At 45.2% G+C, this 12886-nt stretch overlaps 1 protein-coding gene across 7 annotated transcripts in view; it reads left to right on the top strand.

The window, feature by feature from the left end:
- The window catches only part of LOC135318488 (transport and Golgi organization protein 1 homolog), a 68193-nt gene that overhangs the window by 37078 nt on the left and 18229 nt on the right, over positions 1 to 12886 (top strand). For all 7 annotated transcript variants that reach the window (XM_064480485.1, XM_064480486.1, XM_064480491.1 and 4 more), the window contains 2 exons: positions 10492 to 10623; positions 11975 to 11996. In XM_064480485.1, coding sequence (XP_064336555.1) covers positions 10492 to 10623; positions 11975 to 11996 — 154 coding nt within the window. The remainder of the gene's footprint in view (positions 1 to 10491; positions 10624 to 11974; positions 11997 to 12886) is intronic.

Raw genomic sequence — 12886 nt, 5'->3', positions numbered from 1 at the left:
GCTCAGTGACTGTTCCAGCCCTATCAGGGGTGGCACTGGGTCCCGTGGGGCTGGAGCAGGATCTCTGTGGGAGTGGGGTTCTCCTGGGTGTGGTGGCAGTCTCTGCTTTGGTTTGGGATGTGGCTGAGGCCTGAGGGCTTGCAGTGGCCCTTCTGTACTGGTTTTACCTTTTCCCCAGTGTGCACACCTTGGCTAGAGGGTGGGTCGGGGCCAGAGAGATTGGGGCCGCACCACTGAGCTGGCCCCACCCCGTCAGGCGTGCACAGGAAAGTGAGTTCTGGGGATGGCAGGCCCTGCCCTGGTGCTGGTGCTGTTCCCTGCAGAGTGTGTGCGGGGACACTAGCTGGCCATGACTGCCGGCCGCCTTCTCAGAGGCAGGGCCGCACCCAGGCCAGCGCCACTTTCTCCCACGGTGTGCACGCTCACTGGCAGTGGGGGCCTCCGCCTGAGTGGGGAGCAGCACCAGAACACGGAGGGCGGGAGCAGGAGCCTGGGGGAGTCCGGGGGGTCCCCCTGAGCCAACCCTGCCAGCCGACTGGAGCCCCAGGCAGTGTTCAGCCTACTGTGTCCCTGCCGTGACGGGGAGTCAGCGGGTCTCTGCACAGGCTCTTCAAGAGCAGTGGCTCCGCGTCTTACAGCGCCCCAGCAAGCTCGCTGGTTTTCACCCCAGATGAGGGGGCTCCTCGTCCCGGTGCTGAACCCCGTGCCTGGGTGCCTGACACGTGCTTCAGACCAGGACATAAGGCGTGGGTTGTTGTCAGGGCTGGAGCACCGCTGTGACACCATGCTGTCTGAGCACAGATGCCCACAGCTCCTGCTGTGTGTGGCTGGTGGGGAGCCCTGCAGGGAGCGGCTGTACGTCTGTCCGGCACAGACAGATGGGGCTTGTTATGATCATTCCTCATAAAGATAGTATAAGGACAGGATATACCATCTGGTTTTCCAAGGGATTGAATATTATAATGTGTGATGTGCCCCAGCTGCCTAGTGTGAGCAGCATGACTGCAGGTGCTCTGGGTCCAGGAATGCAAACTCCAGTTATGCCCTTGGGAACCAAAGGAGCAGGTCCTAAAGGGGTCTGCTTACTGTAAATGTTCTTACACGTGTCAGTCATAGGGAAACACCAGATTAGGAAATGGATGCTGCCTGAGTTTAGTGTTGAATTATTATGAAGTGTTAAGGAACCTACAAGATTCTGGGTAAAAATTAGTGCAGTGACAAGTGGAAGTGATCCAAGGAGTACATACAGTAAGAAACAGAGTCCTGAATTTAATCATCTTGTCTGATTTTCTCAGTGGGTAGTAAATAATTAGGGTTTTGACTCATGTTGTTTTGATTAAAACTCTAGAATGTGGTCAGTTGTGAAGTGTGAAAGTCTAAGGATGTATGTAGTATGGGTACTTGTGATGATACAGTTTCGGGGGTTAATGATTGCTGGGATGGATGAAATCGGCTGGCTGTGTGTGCTGGTGGAAGAAGAGACGTTGATGCAAGTGGAGGCACTAACAGAGAGGAGGCTAGTGAAAAGTGGAGGCTGTGTCAGTTGATTCAGGAACAATAAGCTGATAAGTCTGGTTAATAGGCCATAAGGTTTAGTGTTAATTCAGAGGATATAATTTTTGATAATCATGTTAATTGTATTACTATAATGTTTGGAATAATGAGTTTTAGCCTTGAAGAAGGTTAAGATTTTGTACATAATCAGTACCGCAGGCGCTGGATCCCACAGCTATTAGTGACGGTCCCGGTGCAGCCGCACAGGCGGGGAGCACTGATGGCAGGTGTTATGCCAGCTCACGTAGAATGGGTGCTGAGTGTGGTGACAGCGGCTGTAATGAAAAATGATGATATTGTGCCATCTGAGCATAGTAATGGGGATGTTAAGTGTAATTTATATATTAGTGGCCATATAGGGTACTGTAAATGCAAAAAGGATAGTAATGTAGACTAGTGCCATTTGATAATTATGAAGTTAATTATAGTTTTATGAGTCAAAATGTTTTTGTTTAAAGTAATTATCATACGTTCATTCTAATCCTTTTAAATTCATTCATAGGCTAACCTTATGGCTACTAGTAATGCGATTACAGTTTGTGCCATGTGAAGAGTTTAGTTTTTAGGTTACTCTTGAGATGCTTAGGGTAAGGGTAGGAGGAGGGCAACTTTTAGGTCAAATAATAGGAAAGTAGTGACAACTGAGAGTTAAGTAAATGGAGAAGGTGGGCGTGCTGGCCCTATAGAGTCACATCCACACGTGTGTGGGCTTGATTTTTCTGGACACTTATTAGAGGAGGTCAGAGTGAGGTCAGGACAAGCTGTGAGTCTGGTAGTGTATTGGTGAGTGACGTCAGTGTAAGCTTTATTAGTGTTTCTCCAGTTACAGGAAAAGCTGTAGATTGGAAGTCAGTTGTTCTACTTAATACTAAAAGAATAAAATGCTCATCGATAGATAGCGATCTGTAGGAACAAAATCACACTTTACCTTACCTACAAAATGCACTATCAGGCCACTGACTGAAATCCAAAATAATTAGATGTATAGGGAAATTTTAGTTGGCATAGAAAGCACAGAACAAGAAAAGCAGAGCCAGTAATTTTGTGTAGTCAGTGGAAGCATTTAACCATGAAAACTACTGAGCCAGAAACTCCATCTGAAATTGTGAATTGTATATTCTTCTGACACTTGCAATAATATAAGTTCCTAGAAGAACTGTAATGAGTCAGACTTGAAGTATTGTTTATGATTTCTTTCTGTTAGATGATGGTGAGCACAAGTGAGGGGAACTTCAGAGGCTCATAGAACTGAAGTATTAAGAAGTCACTATGGGACTGTGTGTGTGCTCAGTGTGTTGTTAGGTGGTGTGAGCACATATCTTTGTCTTTTTTTCTGATCAGAAGGTAAGATGGTCATTTTAGGATCTATGTGCATTTATTTGCCTTTGTGTGTGTGTGTGTGTGCATGTGTGTGATGTGTGTTTGCATGTGTGTGTGTGTTGAGAGTTTGGTCATGAGGAGAAGCACTGTGAAATTACCCACCCTGTACTGAGAGCTGTAGGACCCCCTTCCCTGCTAAAAATGACCCTGCTCTTGTCACCACATCCCCACCCATGACAGCACTTCTTTGTAATGAATGTACGTAATGTCCTGTTTGTCATGGACCAATGCAGTGCATCCATTTATATAGTTCATTAAGTTATTTATATTTTAAATTAAATACTCACATGTATGATGGATTTTATGTTTTTACTCTTATTTACCTTGGTGCCTGAATTAATGATAGAAGACCCATTTCCTGAGACAAAGTTGACTTGCTGTTAAGAGTCAGGATCCCTCGTGAACACATCCTCACCGTTTGTCCTGACTGATGCATGACTTAATGTCATTGCAAGAGGAATTTCCCAAGGAAAAGCCAACAGTCTTCCTCAGAACCTCAGGGAGCAGGTCACAGGATGGGCTCCAGGTGGATCCCTTTCCAAGGTAGACCTTGGTTCAGGGTAAAGTTACAGTGCTCGCCAGCCCCGAGACCCTTAGGTGATTCACACCCCTTCTGTCTTCTCGTCCATAAAATGGATTATTGAGAATGTTGTGTAGTTGGAACACTGCACTTTGAATTTGGTCAGATGGCACATTTTATTGCTTAGTTTGAGACCTCAATACCTTTGACTGATGTTAATTGATTTATAGGGGGTCCCGACTCGTGAGAGTTGGAAGGAATTCTGGTTGACAGTAGGAGGAGACCCAGGGTCCCTGAAGCCTGCTCACCCTGGATGGGACTCAGTCCCTCCAGGCCAGGGGATCCTGGAGCCAGCACAGCGCCTGAAGCCCAGCTGTGGGACCAGGAAGGCCCAGCAGTGCGGTTGGAAACGCAGCCCCACTGGGTCTGTGAGGAGTCGGGGTCAACGCCCCACAGGGCAGGCTCTGGAGTTTCCTCCCCAGGGGCAGCCCATTCTCCTGGACGTCAGCCCCGACAGGGACAGACACAGAGGCTGGTACCAGCAGTCCCAAGAAAAATGGGACGTACCAGTCTTTGCAAGTACAGTGACCCCTGGGGAGCTCAGCTCCAGGGAGGTGATGCCAGGATTCCTGCCTTTTCTGCCCCCTCCACTCTGGGCCCCTTCCCAGAGTCAGGCCACCCTGGCCCTTTGTCCCCCACCATGCACTGTGGGCTGGCTCCCTCTTTCCTTCTTGCCTTGTCTTTTATCTGCTCTCCCTACCCTGTTCCCCCCTGTCACTGTCTGCCACTCTCTAGGACTTGACTTCCACCTCTCTCTGTCATGCACTGTCTCTCTCCCTGCCCGTCTCTCTCTGTCTCTCCCCCCAGGCCCTCAGGCCCTGGGCTCTGGTCCAGCCCTGTCCAGGGCCATAGGGCCGCACCTCTCCCAGCCCTCCCACCCTCACTGCCACATTTTGGCCCCGGCCCTGCTCACAGTGGAGGAGCCCGGTTACAGAGGCTGCTCCTGCTGGTACTTACTGCTTCACTGCTGTCCCCCCTCTTCCTGGGCAGCATAGTCATACCTTGACCTGTTGGTGGCCCTTGACCAGTTGGCCCAGCCTGGGCCCCAGAGCTGCTGCAGAGCTGGCCACCTGCCCCAGCTGGAAGGCGGGAGGGCCCTGTGGGGCTAAGGGGCTCCTGGGGGATTGGATTGAGGGACGTGTAAGGAGCCAGGTGTTTTCACCCAACTCCTCTTTGTCAATGGCAGAGCGTCCCAAACCACTGACTGCCCCCCTGCCCGTTTCTCACTTAGAGCCCTGGGCAGACTGTGGGAGCTCCTGAGACTTAGGAGCGAGCTGCTGCCCTCAGCACCCATCAGAGTTTGCCTGGAATTGGGGCTCCTGGGGGAAGCTGGCAGGGCTGGGGCCCAAAGCCTGGATGAGTGCGGGGCTCTCTCACTGGACTCTGGTGACCACTCCAGGCACCTCATCCCTTCCTCACTGTCAGCAGTTGGCCACTTCACGGGGACAGATATGAGGGTCTCTGTGACTCTTGAGACTGGCAGGCCCCGTGTGCTCAGTATTTCTTGATTGAGTGAACACAACCACCCCCCATATCTAGACACCAAGTCTTCCCACCACCCCAAAAGGGTTTCTCAGGCCCCCTCACAGCCAGTACTGCCCCAAAGCACAACTTTGCTTCTGTCCCACACGGGTAGTTTTTGCCTCCTTGAACCTGGGTGTACGTGAATCACCCAAATGCAGTGCAGGGGGTGTGACAATATATAATTATTTTTTATAGTTTTATATATCTTTGGCAAAAATCATAGGGCTTATTTTTATGCATGTAACATATGTACTTAAAATTAATGTGTCACCTACAGGTGTACTACAGATAAGGATGGCCACATGGGTGTGGCGATGTGATTAAGATGGTGTGCTGTTAAGATCTTCTCCGTCTTGTGGACGTTCTCTGCACTTTGTGTGCAGTGCTGAGCGAAGGGGAGTGAGGACCTCCCACCCTGCCTGAATATTTGACTCCTCTTGGTTCTGTCATTGTCTACCTAATATGTTTTTCAGCCACTGCCCAAGGGAAATCCTGGGAATTTGGAAAAGGAGGAGGGAGCATCCCAGAAGTAGAGGGCAGGGGACATCGGTTGTGCAGGACCAGAAAGCATATGGTCAGAAAAGTTTGCAGAGAGGACCCAGGGTTGGCTGGCAGTTGGTGGTGGGGGATCAGTTAGGCGGGGCACATTGTAAAAGTGAGGTCACCCAAAATGTCCACTGTGAGGTGCCAGGGGCAAAGGCAGGTGATTGGTCAAGAGAGGTCATAAAGCACTGGCATTGCTAAGGCAGCGTTCAGACAGGAAGGCTTGGAGGGAGGCGTCTCGTCCCCTCCAGCTGCTCCTGAGAGTCCGCTTGCCTGCTGTTTGTTTTCCTGACCTGCTGACCTCCTGACCTGACTGAACCCTCTTTCCTCCCCTCAAGAGCTTGATTGGCCCTCATCCTTTCTGTGACCCCCCTTCTTCTCCTCTCAAGTGCCCAACCCCTCTACCTGTCACACTCCCTCCCCACTCCATCCCCCACCCCCTCCCCTCCCCTCCCCTTCCCAACCCTCCCCTCCCCTCCCTTCCCCTCCCCCCCTCCTGCCTGGGGACCTGAGGGCCCTGAGCGGACCAGGACATGGAGGTGATGAGGATGTTCTGGTCCCACGTGCTGGGGTGCACTGGATATGAAAATGCAAATGTGAGTAAACATCGGGCATCAGGTGTCCTCCTTTTTCCTGGGCTCTTTCACACTGTGGTTAACTAGCTGCTTTCTCATGGGGTCCTTGATGGGAACGCATCGTTGGTGAAGCCCGAGGCTCTCAGGACAGGTTTCTTGACCAGTCTAGAGCGGCCCTGGCCACCGGCGTCCTCAAGCTCTGAGTCCTGTCAGGACCTCTTGGACCAAACGGCAGGTTGACAGGATGAAACCTGAAATAGTTACTTTATTGCATCAAAGAAGGAAGTGTGAACATCCTAAAAGCCATTGAGTTGTATGCCTAAAATGCGGGAATGGGGGAATTTTATCTCAGTAAAGCAGTTTTTTAAAAAGTGAGAAACTCTTCTTACTTACTACAAGTCATAGTGAGACTTGCTCCCGGAAAGCTTGTCAGGATCCTGCTTCAAGTTGTGTGTGTTCCGGTCCCGTCCCCGTGCGGTGCGCTGTCCTGTGCGTGCGCCCTTCCTGGTGGTGACGTTTGGCAGTCCTGGGAGCAGTGGGGTCTCAGCATTGGGTTGGTGCTGGTCTGTTAAACAGGGAAATGTCATCTGTGCTCTGTGCTTTCTGGTTTGTTAACTTACAGCAACTTTGTTTTCTTTGAAGTGTATTCTTTTCAGAAATTTTAATGTAACAAAAATACTCAATAGCCCTATAAATTTTAAAATATTTTTATTGAAGTATAGTCAGTTTACCATGTTGTCCATTTCTCGTGTACAACAGAATGCTTCAGTCATATGGGAAAATACATATATTCATTTCCATATTTTTTTACCATAAATTACTACAAGATATTAAATAGAGTTCCCTGTGCTGTACAGTGTAAACTAGTTGTTGTCTACTTTATATAGATTAGTATCCATGAATCTCAAACTTCCAATTTTTCTCTTCCCACTCCCTTCTCCTCTGGTAACCATAAGTTTGTCTTCTATGCTGTAAGTCTGTTTCTGTTTTGTAAATAAGTTTGTCTTTTTTTTTTTTTTTTTTTTTTGATTCCACATATAAGTGATATCATACGGTATTTTTCTTTTGCTTTCTGACTACTTCACTTAGAATGACATTCTCCAGGTCCATCCATTCCCTGTTACTGCAAATGGCACCATTTTACCATTTTTATGGCTGAGTAGTACTCCATTGTATGAAATATACCACAGCTGCTTTTTTTTTTTTTTACATTTTTTATTGAGTTATAGTCATTTTACAATATTGTGTCAAATTCTAGTGTAGAGCACAGTTTTTCAGTTATATATGAACATACATATATTCATTATCACAATTTTTTTTTCTCTGTGAACTACCATAAGATCTTGTATATATTTCCCTCTGCTATACAGTATAATCTTGTTTATTCTGCATGTGCCTGTCGGTATCTACAAATTTCAAACTCCCAGTCTGTCTCTTCCCACCCCCCAGCCCCTTGGCAACCACAAGTTTGTATTCTATGTCTGTGAGTCTGTTTCTGTTTTGTATTTATGCTTTTTTTTTTTTTTTTTTTTTGGATTCCACATATGAGCAATCTCATATGGTATTTTTCTTTCTCTTTTTGGCTTACTTCACTTAGAATGACATTCTCTAGGGACATCCATGTTGCTGCAAATGGCATTATATTGTTTTTTTATGGCCGAATAGTATTGCATTGTATAAATATACCACCTCTTCTATGTCCAGTTATCTGTTGATGGACATTTAGGCTGTTACCATGTCTTGACTATTGTAAATAGTGCTGCTATGAACATTGGGGTGCAGGTATCTTTTTGAAGTGGGGTTCCTTCTGGACATATGCCCAGGAGTGGGATTATTAGGTCATATGGTAAGTCTATTCCTAGTCTTTTGAGGAATCTCCAAACTGTTTTGCACAGTGGCTGCACCAACCTGCATTCCCACCAGCGGTGTAGGAGAGTTCCCTTTTCTACACAGCCTCTCCAACATTTGTCATTTGTGGACTTTTGAATGGTGGCCATTCTGACTGGTGTGAGGTGATACCTCATTGTAGTTTTGATTTGCATTTCTCTGATAATTAGTGATAATGAGCATTTTTTCATATGCCTGTTAGCCATTTGTATGTCTTCACTGGACAATTGCTTGTTTAGGTCTTCTGCCCATTTTTGGATTGAGGTTTTTTTTTTTCTTATTTAGTTGTATGAGCTGTTTATATATTCTGGCAATTAAGCCCTCATCAGTTTCATCTTTTGCAAAGATTTTCTCCCATTCTGTAGGTTGTCTTTTTGTTTTGCTTATGGTTTCCATTGCTATGCAAAAGCTTCTAAGTTTAATTAGGTCCCATTTGTTTATTTTTGCTTTTATTTTTATTGGACTTCTAGCAAATTCTTAGTTATCCCTGTCCTTTTCATCTTGGCGGCTGCCCCCAGGGACTCTGTGTCCAGCTAAGTTGATGGGGGAGCCCTGAGAGCTGAGCTGATGTGAAAATCAGTGGCTGCAACCTGCTGTGATGTTTATAATGAGGAAATGCTCAGGAGGGATGTGACCAGGAGGTGGACAAGTTGTCTTTTTTTTTTTTTTTAGTGACGTGTCCTTGTGAAGAATGTTGATTTCCCCAAAGCAGAAATTGTCCTTCATGTCCTTAGAATGGTCCAAATATAAAGAAAATTCAGATACATGCTGTAAAATTTTTACTGTGTCAGGAAAAATCACCTCCACACCCTAAAAAAGACAGACTGAGAACACCTCATGGATTTAAGTGGGTTTGTTCTGACAGGCTTCCACCAGATTCTTACAGACCTTTAAAAACCGAGTGTCAGGAACAATCTTTGCACTGAAGCAGAATCAACGCCACATGAACACTCCACCCAAAGAAGAGTCTGTTCTGTTTCTTTTGAGCCTACTAAGGGAGGGCATTTATAGGTCATCTTTGTTTGGATTTTTTCCCTCAAAGGGAATGAGGCTGAGTTCTCACAGGTTAGTCAGCCCTCTTTCCCTACCACATCTTTGAGCATTTGGTTAAACTAACTTGTCCTTCTCCACCGTTGCTCATGGCCGCTGACAGAACCTGAGTCCATCAGCCCTGATGGATAGACTCTAGGTAGGAGGCAGCTGCTGACGTCAGCGCTCAGACAGTGCCGTGTGTTACAAGCATGCCCATGGCGGAGGGGGTTTTACCAGTTAGTGACTAGATGGTGTTTGTTTTTGTGCCTTTGATCTGCGTGTCTCTCCTTTGTGCTGAGACCCACTGCTCTCTCAGACGGCAGCTATGCAAAGACGGTGCATGTTTTCCACCAGCACACATTTTACTGACCCCAACTGTGAGAGCTGACAATGACAGTGTTACTGATTTCAGAGGCTGCTTTCTAGAGAGGTTTTATTTGCACAAGACTGAAACTTGGTGTCTAGATAAAGTACAAATTACATTGTGCATTTATTCCCTCCTATAATACTTATAAATCTAGTTGTTACAAAACTATGTGTTTGGCTTTTGTTTTGGTGACTGTACATTCCAGAAATACAAATTAATTTTCTTGGTGGCTGTTAATGGACGTAGGTGCAGTACTGTGAAATATGCATGTAAATTATTTGTACTGATTATTTCGAGTTCTCTTTTTATGTAACTTCATTCTTTGAGTAATCTTGTACAGTATGATTAAAACTCTTATTATACAAATCCTTATTTATTTCAGAAGTCTGACATTACGTGCTCTGGTTCAGAACCAAAGTGAATATTGAAGAAAACCTCCATGGTTTTTAGATAGTTGGGCTAAAATATATCATTAATTTTTGCTGGAATAGTAATTTTGACATTATTCTAAGAGCTGGTCTGCTTTCTCACTCATGTCCAGTCTATAAATGTAGAAATACATCTCTGTACATCTCTCTATATTTTAACACATATCTTCATTGCTCTTTCCCCATACATGTTGGGTGTATTTTTGGGGACACTTCATAGGGGTTTGTCCAGGTACTTCATGAACATCCAATAGAAGATGGAGGTGTCCCATGCCATGTAGGTTTGTGTTTGCTTATTTTCAATTTCAAGTTGGCTTCTACATTCATAAGTTAAGTTCTGTTAACTATTTTAAAAATATTTGCAATGTGCCTGTCAGCAAAGTCAAATCTCTAACATTTTGTTTATCAGGTATTTGACGTATGTGTGCAGCAGTGAAACTATTACCAAATGAAGGCAGTAAACATGTCCACACTCCCAGGAGCTCCTTTGAACTCAAGTGTCCCTTCTCGCCTCTCTGGAGCTATTTGAGGATGTGGTTGAGGGTTTCTAAAGATGATTCTCTGTGACAGATACACTGCTAATGTCTTTGAGGTTCCTCATTATCTCCAATATCTTTTCAGATCCTCCACACTCTGATTCTCCTTATCCATCCTGGGTCTGATGTTTATGAACTTCTGTGGAAGCTTCTTCTTCTTGTTGTCGCCTGGGATGTTTCCAGTTTCCTCTTGTTTGTCTGGAGGACCATCCGTTCTGTGAGTATTACTAAAGTACCTGACAGTGTCCTTTTAATCACACCTAACAGGAATTTTTATAGTCACTGGACATTTTATTTGCCTGCCTGGGCCAGAATCCAGGAGTCTTTTCTTTGTTTCCTTTTAGATTACTAACTTGAACAGAAATTAGTTTTGAAATGGAAATTTGTTGCCAAATCTTTATAGTAAGAACTCATTGAGCAAGACAACAGTATATTCTCAATGAGACAATGGCAATTCATAAACTCTTCTCTTCAATAACAAAACAGGAAGGTTAAGTATTTGGTGAGCCCATCTCTCTCCCCACCTGCATGTTGGGTGACAGGGGACTGGGAAGCTCAGTGTTCCTGAGCAAGTGTGAAGTTAAGGGAACATCTGTGGTTTTCTGTTTGCCCTCCATGGATGCATTCTTCTATTGCCACATTATTGCCACTGGAGCTTCGACACTGTGATGATGCTCCAATATCTTGGCAAGGTTAGGGGCTGGCCTCAGTCTCTGATCATCACTTAAAGTTTTGAATGAAGAAATATGTGTTAAGGGTCAGGGAAATGTGTCTACGTGGTATTACAGTGGAGTCCTGCCTGGGTTTTACTGAGCTATTACTCCGCAGATGATGACTTGTGTCTGAGTCAGGAAGCACGTTCGCTTCTTGAAAATGGTCGCTGTCCGTCCTGCTGCTGCGTGTGCTTTTACTACAGCCATTGCTCACTTTCATTCTCGTCTGATGTCTCATCTGATGTCCATTTGTCTTTAGTGGTCTTGACAAATCTTACGACCTCATATGTTACAATTGCTTATCAATTCAACAGTCAACTCTGTAAAAGATTTCAGAAAACCTTTCAGTGAATGAAAGGGGTTCATCTTAACCTTAGTATAAAGATTTTGCCTTTATTTTTCTTTTAGTTTTCTCCTCTCTGTCCCTCTCTCTCTTTTGAAGATTATACAACAATCCAGGTTCTGGACTTAAGTGTGGATGTTTGGTTTGACAAAAAAAAAAAAAAATTATATAAATGATGCATTACAACAACATATCATGAAAATAATATAGTTCAGTGTTGTTAAATATGAATATGCATTATGAAAATTGAATAGAGTGGTGTTTATTTAATAGAATGTAAACAGATCTTTTGTTCTAAAATAAGTTATTTACCATTGTGCTATCAGAAATGGTGAGTGAAAGATCATGCCTTAAGTAGGAAATTCTGATTTTTCCTGATTTTTAATCATATTGTTACGCTGAACCAAAATGATAATTGTGATTTCAATGATTAGTTTTGATAGTTTATTAGAAATTATAGATTTACTAATTATCTGTTTTGACTTCAGATTTATTGTTTCTTCCTCTCCTAGGTAAAGCCTCGTGCATCTCAAGGTAAGATATTAGGGTTTAGTTTCCTTTGTAATATTTTCTCAATACAAGGATTCAATGTGGATTTTAATTCAACTAAGAGTAAACACAATGACTTCTGATGTCTAACTGATTTCTCAACTCTTGAAAATTTTACTCCTGCGATGGTGTCTAAATGACATCGTAGAGGAAGTTGGCATCTATTGAGCTAAGAGACCAGGAGGGTCACAGGAGTAGGGAGACTAGGATGAGTTTAATTTTGCATAGCAACTTTTAGGAAGCAGGTGATGAGAAGTCTAATGTTCGGAGTGAGTCCCTAACATGAGCTGGCTCTTGGTGAAAAGTAAAGATGCTGAAACACTACTTGAGCCTGTCAGGACCCTCCAGGCTGAGGGAGGGATGCAGATGTAGCCAGGCAGTGTGTGTCACAGCAGAGGGGAAACCATGGGCTGTGACTTAGACGTGAAGGGAGCCATTCATGGCAGTGGGGACTTAATGGAGGTGATTCAGCCTGAGGATGATGCTTTCTGTGCAGGCTTCACAGACTCTGCTGACCGAGTGGGGCTGTGCGTGGTGGGCAGGGTGGCTGCCCGGTGCTCAGTAGGCCCTCAAGGGCTGCTGTTGGTGACAGTTGATGCAGAAGGGCTGGTGCTGAGAAGAGGGATCTCAGCATCAGAGCGTCCCCACTGGGCAGAGAGAAGACGCGTGTGCGCTGTGTGGTCAGATGAGGGACTTAGATGCCCGAGAGAGGAGTCTGGTTCTGAGGGCTGCGTTCTAGAGCTTCACACGTGGAGTCGCCTGTGACTGGCTGTTTTACATGTGCTGCTTTCCTGAAGCAGTGATGGTAACATTCTCATCCTGGCGATGGAAAAGCTTGTCATTTAGGGCCTGTGTGTTATCCAGGTCCTCCAGTG

This window comes from Camelus dromedarius, chromosome 29 (genome assembly GCF_036321535.1).
Source record: "Camelus dromedarius isolate mCamDro1 chromosome 29, mCamDro1.pat, whole genome shotgun sequence".
Lineage (NCBI taxonomy): Eukaryota > Metazoa > Chordata > Mammalia > Artiodactyla > Camelidae > Camelus > Camelus dromedarius.
This window is presented reverse-complemented; position numbering and strand designations above follow the sequence as displayed.